This window comes from Lampetra planeri, unplaced genomic scaffold, assembly GCF_965212315.1.
Source record: "Lampetra planeri unplaced genomic scaffold, kcLamPlan1.2.h2 scaffold_1157, whole genome shotgun sequence".
In the NCBI taxonomy this organism is placed as follows: domain Eukaryota; kingdom Metazoa; phylum Chordata; class Hyperoartia; order Petromyzontiformes; family Petromyzontidae; genus Lampetra; species Lampetra planeri.
Genome location: NW_027613870.1, coordinates 1 through 23,986, shown reverse-complemented (window position 1 = coordinate 23,986; position 23,986 = coordinate 1). Strand labels below are relative to the sequence as shown.

Genomic DNA, 23,986 nt, shown 5'->3' with positions numbered 1-23,986 from the left:
AAAAATGTAAATTTGGAAATAGTAAAATGTGCAAGATATAACAACTATGATAAAAACAATGAATGCTTAACATAAATGTCCAGGAATAAAGGTGAGTTAAATTCTGAAATAGTACAGCAGGTAAAGAAAAAACAGTCTAATTGAAAACAAGGTTTAAAAAAGTAAAAAATACCAGCGGTATCACCAGCGGTAGTACTAGTGATAGTGTTTTTTGTTTTCTGGTCCTTCTGGTCCCCTGTTTCCCCATTCTCATTTCTGTAGTGTCCTTTTGATCTGTCATGCTGCTAGAATGGTGAATTTAGTGTCAATCTATCGATCTATCTATCTCTATCTTTACTCCCTATGTTTTAACACAAATGTGTGATGTCCTTCGTTTTCAAAAACAGGCTGGCTGCTCTAGTTTTTATGCACTGGAACAGAATTATTGATTGTTTTCAAGTCTTCGTCCAACATGGATGAGAAGAGACTCACCCGTGTATCCACTGACACCGCTCATATGACGGACTTATTGAGATGAAAAATATGTAAACAACATTAGCGGACGAAACTAGCGGGAGGAAAATAAATAAAAATGCAAAAAAATCCCTGATGGCTTTCAGAAGAGTGAATGTGGGATGTATTCCAAATGTGAAACCCTGAGCTTCTGGTTTTCTCTGTGACATTAATTAAAACAAACACAGGGAATCTGTTGTCAGCATTAGACAGACAGACAGACACTTTATCAATTTAGAACACTTTAGTTTGTGAAGTAGCACGAGCAATCTCCTTTCTTTAAAACAAAAATAACCCTCCTGAAAATACTATTAATGTCAATATTATTAATGAGATGGGTTCGGCCGACTTCGCACAAAAAACAATTGTCCTTCAAGGGAGACACTTTTATTTTGAGTGACGGAGCAGAGTGAGAACTTTTCCTTTTCTTCTGACAAATACTTTGTGAACCATCAGTCGTTTTTTTTCAATGAGTTTTAATTTGAAAAGCCAATAACACGTCATCCAAACTCTGTTTCTTTCCACTTCTAAACTGTCGAGGGGTTTCTTCTGCCATCTCTCCCTACCGACTTCTGACCACGTAGCCACCCCCTCGCCCCCCGCGCCTCACTCAAATTTGCAGAATAAGCTACAGGCCCCGACTGCTCAGCAGAGGTCAAACTGCAGAGGAACAGTGTTCTAACTTCAAACCACATCTCCCATTCCTGACATCCCAGAATCCTGGCAGTAATGGAGCAATCCTGGAAAACAACAAGCAGTTTCAGCAGGATCAAGCCCTTTTCAATCACGGGACCAAGACAGTTCCTGGAAGTGTCCAATCTGTGACGGCGTGCGGAGCGTTTCGCTGCTTTTACCGCTTAAGTGCATCACAGGAAAAATGGCTCGGCTCTGTGTTCACATCCACTCTGCCATGATGGTACATGTGACGAGGCCAGTGGGAGGACGTGTAAAAATGCATAGCAACAGAGTCCTTCGCTCCTCTCTCCCTCGCACACATACTCACAGATAAATAAATACACGCCTAGGCGCGCGCGCGCACACACACACACACACACACACACACACACACACACACACACACACACACACACACAAGCCCCATATTAAAGACGACACCCTGGAGCAGATGATGCAAGCGGCATCTCACAATAGGATGTTTGTTAATCACCAGCAGCAGTCGGGGGAGAACGTTTCCTGCCTGCCCAGCTGTACCCCCCCCCGCCCCCCCCCCACACACACACACACAAACACCCCTTACAGGTCACAGACTCAATCTGGACACTTGAGATATATTCCTGTCGCCATTTCACAAAGTCGCTCCCATGTGGCGGGCCCCACTGCTTCGCCTGTCATCACGCCGGATCACGCCTGTCCCCTCAAATCATTCTTGAAAATTGCCACAAAGAAAGGATGGCTTCTGAGCACCGGCAGCGTGCACTTCCCCTCACAGGATGGTGCCTGTGCAGCGGCGGAGAGTGCGATTTGCCTGCTGAAACCCTGCAATTCTATTTCAGGCCATCCCACACACAGTGGGAGAGGAGCAGAAATGTGTCACCCTTTAATTACAGCTTTTCACGTCCTTGTGAAATTTTGCGCATCTGTAGGTAAGAGAGTCCCACTTTTGACTTTAGGAGCACACCTCCAGCAATTAGCACATCAGTGTGTGTGTGTGTGTGTGTCCTTTCCTGTAAGGATGCTCAGCCACAACACAACGTCCCCTCGGCTCAGCAAACAAGCGTGCGCGAGACGGCAAACCTGAGCATGTGACGTTCCCACCTCTATCAGCAGCACTGCCCCCCCCACTCCCGGCCTGTCTCCGTGTGTTTTTTGCCAACTGAACCCTACAGGGTCGACCCCCTTTCAATTACATTCTTGTTAGTTGTGATCCAAATAAGCTGCAGTAAGCATTTAATCCTCATAACTGGATTATGAGCCGACTGGTGCAACATCAGAGCTGTTTGTCGCTGAGACGAAGGGTGTGCGGTTTCTGGGCCTTGTGACGCGTCGACAGACGATCGAAACTCGATCCGTTCGCCGACATTAGGGATTCTTCAAAGAAACAATCAAACTGTTTCTTTTCATGTTTTCATGAGCGTCCTTGATCATGATTTGCCACGCAGACCTCACACTCACTCACACACATCTCCTGTGTGTTTGAGGATTAAGAACCAAGATGGAGGAATGAAGGACACTGAACCAGTTTGCTTCCTAATCTTAACACCATCTTTTACCTGCAGTCTACTTTCTCTCCTCCTCAAACGAACCAGCTGTTAGACAGCTCCTGTGCGTCTGTTCCAGTATTTAGATACATAAAATCCATATTTCTTGTTGTGCGTCGCACTCAGTCTGTTGTATGCTTTATCCTTTTGCTAAACGGGAGGGTTTACTCTATTGACTCAATCATGGCTGACTCCATGGCGACCGGCTCCTTATGCTGTACGGCGTGTTACTGTGCTCGGCTGCGTGAGATAAATCCTCCGTCACTGGGGGATGGGGCTTGAAAGGCTGGAGCTTGAGCGTCAGGCAGTGTTGATGTGGGTGAGCCGAATCTGTGCATGTGTGCCAGCCTTTCTATTAATCAGGGGTAATTGGGAGTTCAGCGGGCGCGGGAGGAGGGGGGGGTCAGAAGTTGACATTTTGGGCTGACGTAAGTTCGTGAACACACGCAGTTGTGCAGCAGTGGGTTAATGTTTCCGTCGTCGGTGTTGGTGAATCCCTAAAGACGGCGTCTACTCCTGTTACCAGCTGACCGTTTGCATCAAGATATGGATGGAGGTGATGAGGCTGGTTTCAATCATCGTGGTTTGAAACATGGTGGGTACAGGAGACCCCCCTTTGGAAGTCTTTTACATTTTATAAAATTCATCACTGAATGCCTGAGATGAATGTTCAAATAGAATGTTCCATTTGACGGGTCCATTAAGGACTCAGTGTGTCAATCAGTCCATCAGATCGTGTTCTGCGCCATCTCTGTTCTCTCGCTTGTCTGAGACCAAAAACCTACTGGAACTCTGTCGTGGAAACCGACTCCACTATCGCCGTCATTAAAAAAAAATCTCAAATCTTGACGAAAAGGGGTGGGTACACGTCCCCACCGTATCTCCTGACATCGACACCTATGATCAGTATGAGGAGGATGACAAGAGTGAGGAAGTATTGTTTTTTGTGTTCTCATTTCATCATTTGAATTCATCCCCTGGTTTCACCTGCTGATGGTTTGGGCTCCTAAACAGATGAATACATCAACTGAACAATTGAAATATTCGAGAACACTTCAAAAACACGCACGCACACACTTGTAATTTGCATTTCAATTTGTCAATAATTGACCTTAAATTGTGTCGCACAGAATATTTGTCCGCCACAGTTCCTCATCCTCCCTTCAGAGTCTGTGTGAAACCTTCAGAAACAGAGGGGTCCTCCAGAGTCTGGAGAGGGAGTGCAAAGTATCTGGGCGATAAACTTCAGACGTCTCACTGTACCCGGGCGTTAATATCAGCAAATGTGCCGAGTCTCTGAGAATGTGAAGCAGTCGAACAGCGGTTTGAAACGTCGCTGTGAAGGGAGAGGCCGGGACGATGTGTCTTTGAATGTGCCGGATCTGATTTCAGAGACGCGTTTTTCACGCACATGACGGTTTAACAGCAGCATCCACAAATGCTGAGCAGTTCCACGGTACGGAATCCTCCACAGGCAAAGGGGGATTAATCACTGTATGCTGGAATGATAATTACACACAGCAGTTGTTTGCAGTGAAGTAATTGCCCACATACGACAACCGGGACCCCGTCAAGACAATCAGCATCCTTTGACTTTTGTGTGCACTTTAGAACTTCGACACTTCCACTGTTGGCAGCTTTTTTTTTTTCCTTGAGTACAACCCGCTGGTCTCATGTCTTCTTCAAGGATGACTTTTAAGTACACAGAAGAAGGGACTTTGTCAGCCTCAAGAAATGCAAATTGCTGCTGACAAACTGAGCGGGTGAAAACACATGAGGGGATTTGTGTAACTCCACGCTGATTCTGACGGGTACTGCTCTCCCCGTGAAGAGTTAACGGAGCCTCGGTCGGGCTCTGCGCTTCAGCCGAGCACCTCCTCTAATGTCAGCTTTTACATAAACAAGAGCTTTTTCTCCCCATCACTCGCTCTCCTTCTCTTTCTCTCATGCACGCCCACACAGAGCCTGTCAGAGGCACATGAGGATGGGAGGAGGAAGGAGGGAGGTGGGTGAAGCATGACACGTGAAAAAGGAAAAGCGTTGCTCTTAACACTGCATCTACAGCTTTCTATTGTTTCTCTTTAGTTCCCTCTCTCTCTCTCTCCATCTGCTTCCAGATCGGTTTGAATGCGCTCATAGAAATTACAGCCATTGTCTTGCCTCTCCTTCCTGTTGTCAGAATTACCCGATATCTCACACAGATCTTCCCTTCCCTCCTCTGGCACAAGGGTGTTGAGTAATCTCCGTTAATTTATGTGTAAATGAAGACACAGCTAATTGGGATGTGACTGGAGGGGGAGGCGAATCCTGGCTCAACCAAACACAGGTCCAGTGATGATTTATGTTCTGGAAGAAACACCATGTGCCTACAGAGATGTCCATTACAGAATTCCAGTGAAAACATGTCACAGGTCTCCGTCTGCCTTCTTGTTAACTCAGTCAGAGCACATACGTGTCTTTAGGATCTAGTAAATGGACGATGTTCGAGACTATGCACACCCACCGGTTGCCACGGCAACTCACCAACCGAGTTACAGTTTTGTGCTTCCTCGCTGCCTCTTGTGGCTGCCATGGGTAGTCGCTCACTAATCGCTGCAGAAGATTGAAAACGTGATCGTCGATGTGATATTATAATATCATAAGTTATTACAAATTGCATCTAAGAAGAGGAATAACATGACACACAAGTTAAAACTGAAACCGTTTATGTCCCGAGACCTTCACATACACGTACTATCGACCCTGAACATAACCTTGTGGTCACTGAAGTAACCATGACAACAAAGGCCCCCTGTAATTATCGTTCCTTAAAGCTCTCAGGCCTTAAACCTTCTTCTCTGATGACATCAGATCAGTGTGCCCACACGTTACCATTGGACAGCGTTTGTCTCCTCCCACCATCCGGGGAGTTATCACATGTACTTCTCTTACGGCTTTTGAGATTGTCTTTTTTGTTCGATCTGCATTTTAATAAGGGACCACAGGAAATTACTGACAGAAACCGTTGGTTTCCAACCTTCTGACCAAATACCTATAAATCTCAAAAATCTCAACTCAAGACAAAATGTGAACCTTCTTGTTTCTTGGTTTATTACTTTTGTATTTTATTGTTTTCTGCAGAAGACATGTCACATCAGCTGCTACATCATTTTAATTTCCTTTATCAATCAGCACTTTCAATTACAATCAACTGTATCGGGGGAGTCTTGCGTTTGTTCTTTTCAGGTTCATGCTGAAACTCAACTATAAGATTTCATTCACCTGCCGCTTCGATCAAATACGACATAAATGGTAGGCTCCTTTTATATTGTCTTCTAATAATGCAATTACACGGTTGCACAGTGCGACCCCACCGAGAGAGGGGTATCATTCACACCACAGAAAAAACACTCCAGGTCACAAAGTACAAGGAGATGAGAGAAACCGTCAAGTGTCTCTAATGCTGCTGATTAGGTTCGCGTGGATTAAAGGTTAATTTCTGAATGTCAGGACAGATTGTTTGTGATGATTGTAGACTGCGTGTTCAGCGGAGGGCAAAGACCGGTGTGTTGACATCCCCGATTACTTTCCTGGAAGGTGTGACGATGGTTTGGGACCTAAAATATCTTGTTTGACATATGAGTGCCTTCTTTTGTTGACACATCGTTTGACATCCTGATCCTTTCACAGCTGCTCCTGGAATCATCACTGAGCATCTGCCAGATTTTAATAGATGAAAGCGAATAGAATGACTTTAAAGATTCCCATCTTGAATGAGAGGGAGCTAATGGATTGCCAAGTAGAATTTGTTGCATGCAATCAGCAATAACACCCAGTACGGCTCCGCCTGAATCTCAATATGAACTGGGAAGTATGAATAACACAATTACAAAGGCGCCGCCTGCTTCCTCTGAGATTCACTGGTTTCATTTGGTTTCCCGTTTGATAACTGAAGCACACGCGAACAAGCCCCATCAGGCAAAAAAAATCTCCCCAAATATATTACCACTTCTTTCTGAGGCATGACTTGCCCTGAAGTATGCCTCCTCCAGGAAACAGAAGTTCACAACTTGTGTCTCCTCTCCTCTCGTGTTGCTGGGGGATGAACAGAAGAGCGTGTCATGACTAATCGCTCAGCCTGGTGAGCACATTACGTCAGAGAGTCACACACTCATCAGCAGCCTTCTGCACTGGCTGAACGAGCGCTTTGGAGAAGACATTCCATCGCCGGGCGCATTTGGCAAAAAAGCTGCGGCAATGTTGAACAAAGCAGAGTTGAGAGCTTGTTGTTTGCTGAGCAGAAGGAGCATTTAGGTGACACGGTTGCATCCAGGGATGCTGTCAACGGCACAAACGACCTCGACAGAGTTTACCTTCTGTCGTGAGACCCCAGTCAGGGTGAGGAAAAACGGACAAAATATCCTTTTAAAAGGGGAGAAAGGAAGAAAGTATCAAAATAAGTGGTCCTCAACTGGCAGTGCCGGACAGCGCTCTGTGGACGCTGAGCAAATTGTGTGGTCTGAGGGGGGCGAATCTCTCCTCCGTCTTCCGAGACCAATGTGTTTAAAAGGCCCAAGAAACCGTGAGTGGATCAGAAACACCAATAGGAGACAGAACGCAGCTATTTTCAAGTGACCGATCTTCTAAGTTCTGCAAGCAGGATTCTGGTCACATCAATGACACCACAACATGAATAAAGAACGAATTATTCATATCATTGGATTTGTTCATTTGGTAAAAAAAATAAGAAGTTTTGATTTTACACAGGACATTTAGGACATTATGTCTTGTTGTCAAACCTTGAGTCATGCATCCTATTTTTCTCCAGTTCACCACAGTCTGTTGGCGGTGGATGCATTGACCTGTCGTGGCTCGATGGACTAATGAGCAGACCTTTGACTCACTGAAACATTTCTTTGTGAACCTTAATGATTTGTATTTGAAGACCATTGATGTAAATTATGTAGGGTAGTCCACAAATAGTCCACGGTCCTCGACGGGTTGTTCACAGGCTGTGTGTGTATCCCTTGGCGTGCCATGCCACATTTAACAATGTTTGGCCGGGGCCCAATGAACAAGCGCACAGTGCATCATCGCACTTCTTTCAATCCTTTGATCCACTGATAGCACATTAACAGTTGTGCGCCAGTAAACGCTGTGCTGGGAACAGTTGGGGAAGCACCCTCATGGAAGAGGCTGAAGCGACACCAACAGAGATTAAAAAAGGATTGAGGTTTGGGAAAACGACCACTCACCAACAGTGAGATGCAACGTTTTGGCGCTTTTCCACTACACAGCTCTACCATTAAGGTCCTGTTCCCTTACAATTCAGTTCCTCTTTGATGCAGGTTCTGATGTCACAGCACCGACTGCACATAACTGCCGCAACAATGTAGAACATGGAGATGGTGTGAAGTTGTGATTGTTTGCGGCAACTAGAACCAGACAGATCCAGAGAAAAGAGATGGAGCAGGACGCGATGGCCAACACAGAAGTCTACGCTGCGGTCTCTCCAACCAGCTCTTACAACAAACATTCTAATCGACCAGAAATCACAAAAACGTCTGTGCTTCACTAACCGGCACAGTGTCTGTTTTGCGCATATGAGCCATGTTCTATAACATCAGACATGTTTAATGAGAACGCTACGAGTAATGAAGAACTGAATCGCGATCAGAACTATTAAAACTGCTGGTAGACTCCAGTGTCAAAGGTAGCTCTTGCGACGTCCCTCTCTCTGTAGTGACTAACTCACTCTGTGACATGACATGTTTAGTTCCGCCTTGGAACCTCAACGGAGCGGGTTCTAAAAAACAAGTGTCTGGTATCGAGTAAGATTGTCAGTGGAAATGCAAAAAAGCCGGTTAGAGTCAAGTCAAGCCCAGCAGTGCTGAAACTGTGGAGTGGAAAAGCCCTGTTTGTTCTCTGAAAAGGGCAGACTGTGAGACTAGTTCAGCTACGCATGAACATTTTAAGAGGAAGCATGTTTTGGAAAGTTCATAAAAAGTTCATAAATTCATTGTTTTTTGTAAAACTAATAATCTGACTAGTCACAGTTACAGTAATTGATGACTAATCAACTGTGAAAATAGTCGTTGCAAAGTCCAGCAGGACATGGAGAAGTCTCTCAGATGCAACCTGCAACATGACGCCTCCTTGAGGACAGAGAGACAGAACTTATCGTTGAGAGGACAGGGTTGTTTTTTCCCACTGGGCCAGAAAAAAATGAATTTGACATGCTCCTCACCAGAATTTCATCCATCTCCTCTCAGAAAATAATACAAATCATGAATCCATTTTGTGCATGAAAGTGAATGAAGATGTCAACTCAACCTGGTTTGTTTGTCAAGTGACTCCTAGGAAGGCAGCAAATAACCTTTAATACTGAAGAAAAATGAAGAATGTTTAGAGGTATAAATGCACACCGAGCATCCGGTTATTGGCCTCAGCAGCAGTCAGCAACACCATCTGAGAGCAGAACGGTACGTGGACAGAGGCTGACTCAGTGTGGAAAACGTTGTCGTTCCAGACTGGACAGCGTGTTGCTGTCTGAACGTGGCAGAGAAGACCTGCCCCACAGACCAGTTGGACTCAGAAATGTCCACGCCAATCATGGTGTGTCCTTTGTGTCAGACAAAAATAGATCACAATAGGTTTGTATCAAAGAGTACGCCACTTTGACTTTTCACATATTGACATGATATCCCCTCAACAGTTTTTAAAAACAACAATGCATCATGTATAAACAGATTCTTTTCTTCTCCTCCCATCGTGGCTGTGTAAGTTATCTGCAGAATAATAAGAATTTTTCTCCGGTGGAGACGGCACCAGGTCCTGTTAATTATTCATGTGTTAGAAGTGTGTGCAGCTGTTCCTTCTCCCAGTGAGCAGGAATTGATCGCTTGAAGCTCAGAACGCTGATACGGCTGAGTCAGCTGATGTCAGAGTCGGTCAGCCCATCGATCAGTCTGCTTCTTTGAACAATTTCATCACCAGCCAGATTGATCATTAGCTCTTCCACACACTCAGGGCTCCTAGATGAAGAAGCACCCTTAGATTCAGGGTGAAGGGAATCAAGATCACTTTTTATCTTCTTCCATCATTTCTTTGAAACCTCCCAGTGTCTCTAAGAACTATAGACTCTATAAAATTAGGTGATGCAATGAAAGTCAAAGCAGAGGTGCCCGGAGTATTGTTTCCTTTGGCCAACAGGGGGCAACAGTATGTATCTAAAATGCCTCCAGAGCTGGAAGTCTAATTTATTCATGCTCCGAATGAATTTCTGGTTTCACATTTTCCACATTTTAAATGCTTTTATTACCACATGATTGTTAGTCATCATCTGGGTGATGGTTCTATTTTTTATAAAGTTACATTAAAATTGCAATTTTTTTATTTTTTAAATATGGTATTGTAGCATTTGGTGTGATTGTCACCCTAACCCAGGGAGGAAAACCCCTATAAAATATATTTATTTTAATATGTTCGCAATGTGGATGAATGAGAGGCAACAGAGGAAACGAACGAGGTTGTTTGTTCTTCAGAGGAAGAAGAGATCCCTCTAAATCCTACGCACTGATCCTTTAATAAACTTTGAACACATTTTACAAATATGGATTGTCGTGTTTCTGTGTTTTGAGAATTAGACTGAAATATCACTCAGGAGGATTTGTTTGTGTGCGGTGGTGACATTCCACAGTTCCACAGCTCATTTGTAAATCATCTGTCTTCCCCTCCTCATCAGGTCGACCTGCGTCCTCTGAAGCAGTTTGTACACAGGAGCATGTTGTGACAGCCATGTCTCTGGAGATGGAGAAGACCATCACCAAGCTGATGTACGACTTCCAGAGGAACTCCACGTCTGATGACGACTCTGGATGTGCACTGGAGGAGTACGCCTGGGTTCCTCCAGGCCTGAGTCCCGAGCAGGTACACAAAGCGCCCTCCTTCATAGGGTCACAGACATTTACCTCCGGTTTGATTTGTTTTTTTGACAAACAGACTGTGTTGAATTGAAGTGAGAGTCAGAAGAAGTGAATTTGTTGGAAGACAAAGCGTGTGTGTTATTGAAAATGAGCTGATCTGGAAACAAGACAGTAGATTGCTTTTAAAGCTCCTTCATGGTGGTTTGGTCTCTTTGGTGAGAGAAGGAGGTGTGAAGGGTAAATCACTGTGGCTCAGCTGCCAGATTTTTCAAGGAGGAATAATTGAAGGACATTTCTGAGCTGTCAAGTGGTAAAACCAACACTGGAGCACGTCCAGGGAGGCGACACCCATGACTGAACTACAACAAGGACGCAATTAGCTGATTACTTCTCTCCCGCTCTCACTCTCTCTCACATCTGAGAAACTTTTCACTGTCACAAACACCATCAGAAAAATCAAGAACAACAAACTGGTGATGTCAATTAAGATCTAAATTAAAAAGCAAAAAGAATAAAAAAACAGGACGCTTGGGATCTGCCAATCATTAAAACAGTTTTAGCTGATTTATTATTGTAATATGCTTTTAGAGCTATCATTTTAGAAAGGAGGGACATTATTCTCTTTTATAAAAAAAACAGCGAAAACACTGCAACATATGTACCAGGCTGAAGACATGGAGCATGTACATAAAAGCGAGAAAGATGGCGTAGAATACGATTTGAGGTTTGAGATGTCACCTCACCTGAATCCGTCTCTGGGTAACGAGCTGCTGGTTTGAATCAGGCGTGGAGGAGCAGGGTGACATCTTAAACTTGCTGGATAGCGACCCTCCAGGACTGGAGTCCGACACCCCTGTTGTAGAGGGTGAAAAGTAACAGAGCAACCCTGGAGAAGGCTCTGGAGATCGAGATTCTCGTCTCGCCAAAGTTTTGCTTACTGGGTGTCAAAGTGTCAAAACATTCTAAAGGTCAGGATGGTCACAGCATATCCTCAGGTTATGGAAAAGTACATCCCCACCAAAGTATAAAAAATAGAAATAGCATTGTACGAGTAGATATCAGTGAGAGTCAATAATGATGGTAGAGAAGGAAGAGAGGGAGCATGGATGAAATACTTGATATGAATAAATATGATATAATATGAATTGAGCAGATGTATCGTTGTGACTACATGCATGTATAGGGACTCGAACCAACAAAACAGTCTCAGAGTGTAAAATAAAATGAATAATAAAGAGATTGTACAGTGGTTCTGTGTGCATGAAACAGACATATGTTAATAAAAACAGTTGCACACCTAAACTTGGCACATGCAGCACTGCACGTTCCCATGTTATTGGACATGTAACGTTTCAGTGTGTTGGTTTGGTTCATCAGTGTGTTTCTCTAGTTTCATGACTCGTTTCAATTATAAGCATGAAATGACATTAAATGTCACAGCGAGACTGGACTCATTTGCAATTTAATTGCGCGCATCGTCGAGCTGATCTAATCAATCGCACACACACAGGAGTTACTTCACTGTTTTTACGTTGTCAGTTATGCTGTAAGAGACATATAAAACGTCTTTATTTATTGAATGCAGCACCAGAGGCCGCCTCGAGCTCTGGTAGCAGATGACAGGCTCGTCTGATAACACTCACTTTCAGCAGTCAGCCATCTTGATACAGTACTGAACAGCGCTGCAGCCGCTCTCATCCAAAAAGAGGTGTCAGCGTTTGTCGATGCCTTTTGCTTTTCTTTGCTTTTCACCACAGATGAATGCAAAGATTGGGAAGCCTGTGCCCATTCATATGACTCATACACTTTGAAAGGATTTCATGTGGTGCAGGTTATTGAGTTGTATATTTTTCAGAACAAGGTTTATTATTTCTGGTTTTGCTCATCAAAACTTTTATTTGTCTGATAAACAATTCATGGCAGCGGTGCCACTGAGTGTCCAGCAGATTCTGGCGGCATTCATCAACGCTTATCTACACATTCGGTTTGTTAATGTCCTGATGAGAGCACATTAAAACAGGATGTGGCGCGATGGAGCCTGTTTGCTCAAACAGACATGAGCTATTAACGGAGGTGCAATTGTTGTCCAACATGAAGCAAACAAACAAATCTGAATATAAAGCGATAGGCAACTGGTGGAGTCCATCTTCTCGGCTCCTCTTGAGGTTAAGGAAGCACCTTAACCTCAAATAACCCAGACAAGGAAACTGTCATTCACTGACAGCAGAGAATTAAAGAGGTGGTCGGGCTACCGGAATACTGAGTCACTTTTCTGTCCCTCTCGCTCTCCACGTCTGATTGTGTGAACTGGAGCTTAACAACAGATTGTGCTGCTGAATTCCAAACAACAAGCAAGGTTTGGTTTCTTCTGCTGATGTACAAAATACATTTTGTTCAGATACAATAATCCCAGTCTGCTAACGCTCCTTCATGAAATAATAGCAGCAGATGTCCATAATAATAATACCCATTCACACAAAGTGCTTTTCACAACACAAAACACAGGATGGTATCATGTGTGCAACCACGACAAAACGTATGATGTACCATTTGTGGAGGTGACACAAATAAAACACAATGACAACTGATTAAAAAAAATAAAGCTGCATTGTTTAACTCTGTACGTATTTTCTGTTCCGTGACAGGTGCATCAGTATTACAACTCCTTACCAGAGGAGAAGGTCCCATACATTAACAGCCCCGGAGAGAAGTATCGCATCAAACAACTGCTACACCAGCTGCCGCCACATGACAATGAGGTAAATATTTGTTTTTCCTTTAGCAGAACATTCATATCCGTTGTTAAATTGGCCTCTAACCATCAGGGAACACCCTGGTTTATGAGATTAATGAGGCAACCGCAGCAGAATTACAGGTGAACTTGTCGCTCAGGTGCGTTATTGTAACGCGCTGGACGAGGAGGAGAAAAGAGAACTGAAGTTATTCAGCAACCAACGGAAGAAGGAAAACTTGGGCCGGGGCAGTGTCCGCCCTTTTCCCCTGAACATCAATGGAACCATCTGTGATAAGGTGCTGTCGGTGCTTTCCGTTTACCTCGCTCATCTAGTGGAATAATCCTAAAGTTATTTTTGTATAAAAAGGGTATTTGTGTGGTAGACCTTACACCTTGGCTGCTTTCTGATGCTTTTCCTGGTCCTATATATCTCAAGTGCTATCTTCTGTCTTCCAACCCCCCTCCTCGCTCCCCTACAGTGTGGCGGTCAGATAAATGGAGGGGACATTATGGTTTTTGCTGCCAGGGCAGGCCATGGACAATGCTGGCACCCTAACTGCTTTGTGTGCAGCATGTGTGAGGAGCTGCTGGTGGATCTCATCTACTTCTACCAGGATGGCAAGATCTACTGTGGCCGGCACCATGCCGAGAGGCTGAAACCCCGCTGCTGTGCCTGTGATGAGGTGCGTCTGTCTAGGCCTGGAGCCCTTCAGCGTTGGAAATGGCTGAATGGTTTCGAGCTTAAAGACTTGGAGCTGGCTGAAAGTTTGTCTGGAGTGAGGAGATGACTCAGTGTTCCTGCCATGTCTCAGAAAGTCTGCTTGCTTGCACCGTATTGTGAGACAAGCTGGCACAGTCTGACAATATAAATACCAGTATTCTCAACTTTTAACAGGGTTTGTTTACTCTAGGTATAATTAAGTACCGTAGCTCAGGTATTATATTTATTAGACAAGATTGCTTCCAGTATTTACATTATCCACATCAGACATGAAATTGCAGATTATTGTCTTGATCTTGAACAGCACTCGGAATTTTGCTGACGTGCTGTTTATTTGTTATTTACATGTGAAACAGTCCCATATGGTCTAGCGGTTAGGATTCCTGGTTTTCGCCCAGGTTCAACTCCTGGTATGGGAACTGGATTTTAAGAAATTTTCAAAACTCAAGTCATTCTGAAATCTGAGGAGCAACAATATTGGATATGAAGGTTTTTTCCAACTCAATTTGACTCTTGAAATCTGTCATTTAGTAGGATACAGCTCTCCAAAAGAACAGTTATAGGAGGTAACATACTTATATGAAAATAACATTAGCTGGTCTGGTCTTACACTTGCACTGAAAATATTCAACATTGGCTAAATAACACGTGCCTACTATGACATGTTACAACAGTATACATGATGTTTAATAAACAACATTAGCATTAGACATTAAGAGACTGAATGTGTTTTGGAGCAGGGAGGAATTACAATTACAACTGTCCCACGACAAGTAACTTGGAGTCGCCCAAATCTGACCTTGAAGAAACATCAAAAAAAACAAACTTCAACTTTTTATTTTACTTTTTAATTTTAAACAAATTCAGATAAAACATGTCTTCACTCTGTGATCTCCAAGTTTCTGAAAATTGCTTGCGTTTGCATGCGCCACAGTTCTAAAACCCATGGAATAACTATGTAATAGAGAAATTCAGATATATGATAAAAGACCACCCTCTTATCATCACTGCATAGTTTTAAAGAAACTCAACTTTTTAAGTTATGACAACTTGAAAGTAATCACAAGAGCCTGCTTCAGCTCCCACTCCTGTTAAGGAATATATTCACGAAAAAAAAACTCACAGGTCTTGGTACCAGGTCAGACACCAGAGATGACTTTGAGGTCCAACATAGTAGGACCAACATAGTAAAAATTTACTTTCTATAAAAGGTGGACAAATAGGGATAGCCTTCCGGTCCTGGTTAGGGAAAGCCCCACTCTTGCTACTTTCAGTACAACTGAAAGCATGGTTACAAGTAAGCCCGACATATGAACATTCGTAGCTTCTACACTGGACTGAGATATTTCTATATTTTATGTCTGCAAATGTTATCATATATTGTAGACATGTATAAGCTTGCATATTGTAGCAACAGGCTAATGTTTTGTGTTTGCATATCTGATTATGTATTTTGGTTAAGTTGTAGTTAGATGTCTTGTTTAATGTCTTTTAGTTTCTATGTGCAGACAACAGATAGTATTCAGTGAGCTAAATTCCACATCTTGACATTTTGATAATTATGATGTTCAAAAATTTGCTGTTGCGTCTAATTAAACAAACTTGAAGTACACCAAATATAATACCCAGAAATGATCAATGCAATGGAATCAGTGTAAATCATTTAAGATGTCGCACTTACTTAACTTATTATTTGGAGTATTCTGAATTAACAAAATGTCCCAACCATGCAGATCATCTTCGCTGATGAATGTACTGAGGCAGAGGGCCGGCACTGGCACATGAAGCACTTCTGCTGCTACGAGTGTGAGACCACCCTTGGCGGGCAGCGCTACATCATGAAGGATGGACGACCCCACTGCTGCAACTGCTTTGAGTCCCTTTATGCAGAATACTGTGACGCTTGTGGAGAACACATAGGTGAAGCAGGCTTTTGTGTTGTTGGCCATTTACTTTATCCGTGTATCCCACATGTGTGTTCTCAGCCTTCTGAGCTTCATGTGCTGCAGCTGCAGAGAGGCGGAGTCCGTGTCTGAGCTCCAGTAACAGTGAGAGGTTGACTTGGTGCTGTGAATTACTTTCTTGAGTTCAGTAGTTGCTGATAAAATGGATTCGGGCTTACATGTAAAAGCCTGCAATAATGTAGAGAATCACAAATTTGTGCATTAAAGGAGTGAGAGGATAAAAATGAGCTAATGGCTAAAATCAGATAGTGGGATGTGATCATTGGCAGCATACAATTTGATAAGGTGCCATCACATTAACGTTTTTAAGTTGGTTACAGCGAAAAACCCTGCGTAGAGTCGACTTGTATTTTTCTATGATTTATGTTGTAAACTTGTATGTGCTCCTGAAGGTATTGACCAGGGCCAAATGACATACGATGGGCAACACTGGCACGCAACTGAGGAGTGCTTCTGCTGCGCCCATTGCAAACGATCCCTGCTGGGCCGGCCCTTCTTACCAAAGCAGGGGCAGATCTTCTGCTCACGGTCCTGCAGCACTGGACAGGTACAAAACCAGTTCATTTGAAACAGATGAAATCTAAGCTTACTAATCCGTTTGATTTCTATCAGGATCCAGATGAGTCAGATTCCTCAGACTCTGCATTCCAGAGCGCCCGTTCCCGCGAGTCCCGTCACAGCACTAAGATTGGTAAAAAGGAGCGCAGGAATGCTGAACAGGAGCGAAGGAGTGCAGAGGCTCGCCAGTCAGCTCCACCCCCCATGCCTGACCGCCTTTCAGCAGAAATAGATCCCCTGTCTGTTCAGATGGACCTTTTGAGCGTGTCATCTAGCCAGACCCCGAGCAGGACGCCCAACCGTACGCCCAGCCGCACTCCAAGCCGTGCCCCAAGCCTTAACCAGGTTTGGATGAGCCGAGATGACCCTTATGTCCCTGCTTCTTTTGAGGCCCCACAGCGGGAACCCTCTCCCACTCCTCCATCAATTCATATGTTAGGTCAGTGTAACCCTCGACAGGGCTACAATCCCAATGCTAACATCCATCCTCCAGTCCAGAGTCCCATCAACCCAGGAAAGAGGCCTGATTCCTGGGGCAAGGAACAAGGCAAAGGTAAGCGTGCCCCCATGGCTGCTCTGAGGGGCCACTCTTTCAATGAAAACTGGATCCACCACAGCCAGGATGAGTTCAGGCCCAACAAGCTACGCACTCAAATGAGCTTCAATGAGATGTCAAGCCAGAACCAGGGATTCTCTGACAAGAGGAGCATCAGCCTACATGGATTCCAGAGAGACGGCAGGCCCCCACTGACCAGGAGGAACCCCATCAATGCCATGAGCTTCAACGATCCTCTAACTCCTCTAGAACAGACGCCTCGTGGATCCATGGATTCCCTAACTATGTCCAATGCCACAGGTACAGTGTTACACATCCAGCGTGATGCATTGTGGTAGGAATGAAACTAAAACATTTGCTTTATAATTCAAACAGGTAACTCTTTGGACGGGGTCAGTAAGCGACAGGAGCATTTGTCCAGGTTTTCCATGCCAGACCTGAGTAAGGATTCTGGTGTGAATGTGTCTGAAAAAAGTAACATGGGAACTCTCAGCTCCTCTGTCCAGTTCCACAGCACAGAGTCACTGTCCTCCTCTCGTCCCTACAACAACAACTTGTATGACCCCCTGAGAGTCGGGTACCCGCTGCAGTACTGGGATGGCCCACAGCCACTCGGCTTTGACAGCAAAGGTCGCGTCGGGGTTATCGGCAGCAGTGGAAACTTGCGGATGGCTCCCATGAGTGACAGAATGCCTCGGCGGTGCATAAACGGGCAGGAACTTGCATCCCAGAAACAACAGCCCCAGCCAAGACGTCGCAAACACCATCGTGGAAACGGGAACCACCGCAGCAGCCGACACCACAAACGCTCTCGACGCTCCCGCTCCGACAACGCCCTTCACCTAGTGGCGGAACGGCCTTCTCAAATGGTCGAACTGCCATACCGACGGGTTCAGGAAGATTACGATCGCTTCCCCTCTGGTCATGCTGCCAGGGAGTTGTTTGGTCTGGATCCAGGTGGGTATCGACCGCAGCCCCACCGGCCGTGTCCCCGCACAACCTCAGATCTCACTCTACAAAATGCTGGCTGGCAGCCGACCAGTCTGGGTGGGCCATGCTGGGGTGATGGGTACATGGAGACTGCTGACCCGTGGTGCTCCAGCTGCTCCTCTTCCTCCGACTCTGAGGGAGATGAGGGTTACTTCCTAGGCGACCAGATCCCCCGACCTGTGCAGCTATGTTACATCAACAATGAGGAGCTGCGCCACCGTTACAGCCCCTCCGGGATTGGTGGCCATCACGGACCTCTGCACGGACCGATTCACGGCCAGATGCACAACCGCCAGAGGAGGAAGAGCAAAAACTGTATCATTACATAGATATAGCAGAACGATTGGCGATAGCGAGGGATAGCGATCAAAGAGAGAGGTTAGGAGACGGTAAAAGCGACAGAGAGGAGGAACAGAGAGAGTGGGAAGGTGAGAGTGAGACAGCTGACTCTGTGTGAGTGTATGTGTGTGTGTGTGTTGAGGTTGAAGAGAGAAAGGCCTATTTTTTTCTGCTTTTGAGCTTACACAACTCGGCCAGTGTTTGTGTACACCTACACACAATGATCTAATCATAAAAGGAAGCTCAGTTGGCTTACACAACATAAATGTTTACAATGATGGTTTAACAAATCCGCTGACGGACCAGGAAGCACTAATAGATCTGACAGCTAAATATAACTGTGGTAAAGGTAAATAACATGACTTCTGTGCGTGTCTGTGTGTGTATCTTTGTTGCGGGGTGACAGTTCTTTTACAGATTGAAAAGGGAGGTACAACTGCAGTGACTGTTCATGTCGCAGCCCAGAAACCCAACTCCTGTGCAGTTAACTTACTCTTTGTGGACAATCCAGAAATAATGTTGGGATAGTGAAAGCTACGTGCTAGATTCCAAGCTGTGCCGTTGCCACCTGATTGGAATCCAACTGCTGCTGGAATGTAGTTTTGGCTCTCTAGCCCTGGAATCACCTTGTACAAATAGTCTGTTGAACCTTGTGCTCTACATAGCCCAATTCTCTATGCTTTACCAAGGAAAAGAGCGCCGGACTGCCTCTGCTCCTTGACCATTCAAGCACAGTAACGTCAAGTATGGTCCCGTTTTTCTCTTCTGCAACATGCTTTGTTTTTTGAGTTACTGATAATGAATAAAGATAATCATGCTAACAATAATAATATCAAGGCAAATAATGATAAAAATGATTAAAGAATAATACCTGTTAAATGTATATAATAATAAACCTAATAAAGTAATGACTGTAGTAATGTAAATGTGATGTACATATGGTCTTACATATTTATATATTTTGTAATTAAAGACTCATTATTTGTATAACATGATGTAGAAATAGGGAGACTTGCATGTAAATTTGTTGTTGTTGTCTCATACTGAAAATAAAGTGTAATTCAATTAACAGCCAACAAGTTGAATATCATATTGAGTCCACTGATTGAGAGAATGTAGCACTACTATCGTGTACAGTACCTTGAAAAAGTATTTGCACCCTTCCGGATTTCTGTTTTATTTTTTAGCATATGAATCACACAAAAGTCTCAAATCATCAAACCAATTTTAATATCACTCAAAGACAACCCAAGGAAATACAAAATATAGTTTCTAAAGAATGATTTTATGTACTAAGAAGGGAAAAATTACAATCCTATCTGGTTCTGTGCAAAAAAATAATTGCCCCCCCCCCCCTTGTTGAATGACAAAACAACTGTGACTAATTACAAATTTGGAACCGATGAGGTCAATTTCACAAGTCACACCCAAACCTGATTATCACCATACTTGTTAAATCAATAAGTCATTATAATAGAATAGAATAAGAGAGAAAGAGAAAGTGAAGTAGGCTACAAGATCTCAAGAACCAACACATTATGGCACGCTCCAAAGAAATTCAAGAAGAAATGAGGAAAAAAAGCAACTGAAATCCATCAGTCTGGAAAAGGTTACAAAGCCATTTCCAAGGCTTTGGGGCTCCAGCGAACCACTGTCTGAGCTATTATCCACAAATGGAGAAAATTGGGAACAGTAGTGATCTACCAACTAAAATAACTCCATGAGTGTGACGACGACTCATCCAGGAGGTCACAAAAGAACTGTAGACAACATCAAAAGAACTGAAGGCCTCGCTGGCCTCAGTGGTCAGTGTTCATGACTCTACCATAATAAAGACACTTTTTATCACATGGCAAAACAGCTCCTGATAGTACACCTGGATCATAGACACATCCTCAGTTTTAGTTTTAATACCAATAACACCATCATTCATGGCAGATTAAGATCAGGGTCACTCATGTTTCAAATCTTCCAAATAAATGTTGGGATAAAAAACAAATGTTTTCATGTCTCATCCCTCCAAGCTCCTTCCTAAATCATCCCTCTGTCATTCTCTAATCCCTGCCTCTCTTATCTTTTCTCCTCCTGTTATCTTCCATCTGTTTGTAACCATCCTATCTCCCAAGGTGTGTGCACGTCTGAGTAACGACGCACTACCTCATCTATCTTCCTCCTCTTCTGTTGGATGGCGGTCTCGTGATGCCGTCTGGCTGGCAGTTGAAAGGATCTCTGTCTTTCTGTTGCTTTTTGACATTGTGTGATATCACTCCCTGCTTTGGTCCCTGCAGCGCTGCCGTAAAACAAGCTGGACTGTGGCGATCACAGTTGGCCAGAAACACAGGTGCTGAAAAGTGATGATGACGTAGATGCTAATGACTAAATGATGACTAAAGTGAACTGCCACCTGTCAACTTGCAACAAGAAAATGTGTTTCAACAAAACATGGAAGACTGGAACACTGAGAGAGCAGAGACCACTGCCAAGACCCAACTGTCCAAAATAATGTCTGGGAAACAAACGGCCTCTTTATGAAGGCAGAGAAGTACGAGTTCCACACCACCTCCATTGAGTACCTTGGGCACATCTTGGAGAAAGGGCATGTTCGTGCACATTTTTTTCAGTCAATTTAACTTCTCTCTCGCCTATATGCCACAGTCCCGCAACATCAAGCCTGACGCTCTGTTTCAAATATTCTCAGTGGACAAGTCATTTCCCCTTCAGTGGTTCATTTAAAACTTCCTGATCCTGTGAATATTCACCCTACATTCCAGGTTTCCCAGCTAAAACCTGTTGCCTCCTGCCGGCAAATTCAAAGCTCTGGCTTACGCCCCATTACAGCTGCCCCACTTACAGAGTTGACCTGTTCTGACCGGTTCTCCAAGGCGATTAACTTCGTGCCCCTTCCCAAACTTCCCTCTGCTGCTGAGACCACGGAGCTCCTCGTCCAGCATGTGGTTTACCCTATGGCATAAACAGGGACACTGTATCTGACTGTGGGCCCCAGTTCATCTCCAAAGTCTGGCAGGCTTTCTGTAAAGGTATCAGGGCTACAGCAGTCTCACCAATGGGTACAATTCCCAATCTAATGATCAGGCAGAGTGCGCCAACCAGGTTAATCCCCCTGTATTTCATTTAAATCTTACCATTGCTAAGAAATGAGGAACACAGCCTGGACTGCAATGGAGCTTGTTTTCTTATGCTGTCTCAGTTAATTAACACCAAAAAACACATTTGTTGAGCAGCGATCTACAATACACGGGGAGTAAGCTTGCAGTCAATGGCCAGAGTGTTGGGGCAGGGGAGAGAGCGTGTCTGATCCCTCCCACATTCTTTCTGCTGCCTAGAAAAAAGAATGTGCATTGGCCGGGAATCGAACCCGGGCCTCCCGCGTGGCAGGCGAGAATTCTACCACTGAACCACCAATGCTTGGGTGACAAGATTTTGCTGATAGCATCTGAAGATATTGCCACTATCGACGATGTCCAGATTTTTTCCCAGAGAGGCTCAATAATCATTCAGGACCATGCCTTCAACCTTGGAGCTCTTCCCACCAAAGAGTTTGAAGAAAATATACTCTTGTTACCAGAGTGATAACAACATGAGCAGCATAGCTTTCTGATCACTTTTTGTCATTTCTTTTCTACCACACTTTCAGCTCTACTTATCTTGACATGACTCTACTAGGTTTAGTACCAAACGCGTCCTCTGAGTTGTCCTATGAACAGGCAGTAAAAGTTTATCAATGCTGATTGTTGTGTTGTTTACAAAAGGTAAAAAGGGATGCTGCATTGGCCGGGAATTGAACCCGAGCCTCCCACGCGGGGAGCGGGGATTCTTTAGCTAAACGGACCTAAACCGATTCCCATTCATTCACTATGGCAGTCCTAAACCACTAGTAATGCAATATACTTTTGACCGCTACGACTTGTGGCGCTGTTCGAGGCGGATACGGGACGAGTCACCGGCGATTCTCCTTGTTTTATAAACAAACATTCTTCATTTCAAGGTAAGAACTTGGGTGAATATCAAACTGTACAGTGCATCTACGGTCCCACACTCAGCTGTTTTTATTACAAACAGATCGGTCCCGTTCGCTTTTTATTCACCTGTCTTATGTTGACGTGAAACAATCTATTGTCTTATTGTCTATAAAACAAGTTTGGATCAGCTATCAATGAATGAACATGATCGTTTTTCATCGCCACGTGTAGATTTCATGTTGAAGTGATCTCTTCAGTCCGTCTCAGATGACGTTCTGTTGATGTGTAGTAGCATTGGCATCTCTGTAGTTGTTTGTGTGGAGGGTGAGGGGATTAATGATGAATGATCATGATCGTTTCACATATTCATGTGTGCAAATATCATGTCACAATGTTAAATAATGTCATTCTATTTCTTGCAGTTTAAGTGACAAGCAAACTGAGGATCCAGAGGTTTTCACAGTGAATGGATGTGTGACTCTTCAGCTGTAAATAGATGTCAACAGATGTAAACAGGTCAATGTGAACATACAGTACATGTACATGTGTGAAGTTTGTCCCTGTAAATATGTATTTGTTTGTCCTGTTCATGTAGTTACAGTCAACAGATATATTGAGTTACTCATCTTTTTTAATATTCTACCATTGTCAAACTATTTCTTGAACAGATTATGATAAATAAGGGGCTGTTGTTCTTATTTGATCAGGTTTGTGCTTGTTACTAACCACGTGTATGCACAGATTGTGACTGTTTGTCGTTCATAAAGCTTTGTTCATTAATAAAATACAACCAGTCTTTAAAAGACTAAATTGTCTTTGTTGTGTGGAAGCATTTTAGACAAAATGATCAAAAGACAGAACACAGGTATGATGGCTGGAGTATATACAGTACATATAATCCAGTCATCCCTAATCCAGTTATATACATATAAATATACATTGAGGATATTGTTTGTATACTGATATACTCTGGTAGAATACTACAGTATATCACTGTGTTAAAGTGGCAAAATTACAGCATTAATTTAATATGGGACCTATCTGAATGCATTAAAAATCAGCTTTCTTTGAAACTTTGGAACTACAAACTTTGAAAACTAAAGTCAAAATAATCAGAATAATACAAGTATTGGTTGTTGGCAGAATTAAAGAGATAGTGATAAACAAACTTAAGTACACTTCTATTCAGTTACTAGCAGTTAATAGAATACTGCAGTATTTCACTTTACTTAATGTAATAATATTACACCCTGAATTAAGTATTAACTGTCAAATATGAACTATTTTAACATTTGAAGTTTCAATTTATCTTTCAATCAACTATTTTCAAATGTGTCCACAAAGACATCTGAAAGATGGCTTGAAGTGGATTCAAAACCCGAGCTGTGGAGACAGGCTGGAAAGACCCAGAAAGCGCGTTACAGCTATCCACGGCTGGCCGCCCCGTGGCAGGCGCGCATTCTACCACTGAACCACCAATGCCTGGGAAAAAGGAAACTAACTTTGGCCACGAATCGAACCCGACTTCC

General features: G+C 43.7%; 1 protein-coding gene and 1 non-coding gene across 2 annotated transcripts; one reads left to right on the top strand and one right to left on the bottom strand.

Annotated features, from left to right (window-relative positions):
• The first annotated feature begins 10,472 nt into the window (after positions 1 to 10,472).
• On the top strand, positions 10,473 to 18,467 carry LOC144738768 (prickle-like protein 2). The gene is made up of 8 exons (XM_078621767.1): positions 10,473 to 10,619; positions 13,261 to 13,374; positions 13,508 to 13,645; positions 13,829 to 14,032; positions 15,804 to 15,990; positions 16,427 to 16,581; positions 16,647 to 17,448; positions 17,524 to 18,467. The coding sequence occupies exons 1-8, from the start codon at positions 10,488 to 10,490 to the stop codon at positions 18,465 to 18,467; spliced, it is 2,676 nt and encodes an 891-aa protein (XP_078477893.1). The 5' UTR covers positions 10,473 to 10,487.
• A 3,365-nt stretch (positions 18,468 to 21,832) lies between these two features.
• TRNAG-GCC (transfer RNA glycine (anticodon GCC)) lies at positions 21,833 to 21,903 on the bottom strand. Its single transcript has one exon. It is a non-coding gene; the product is annotated as a tRNA-Gly (tRNA).
• Between the last annotated feature and the right edge of the window lie 2,083 nt (positions 21,904 to 23,986).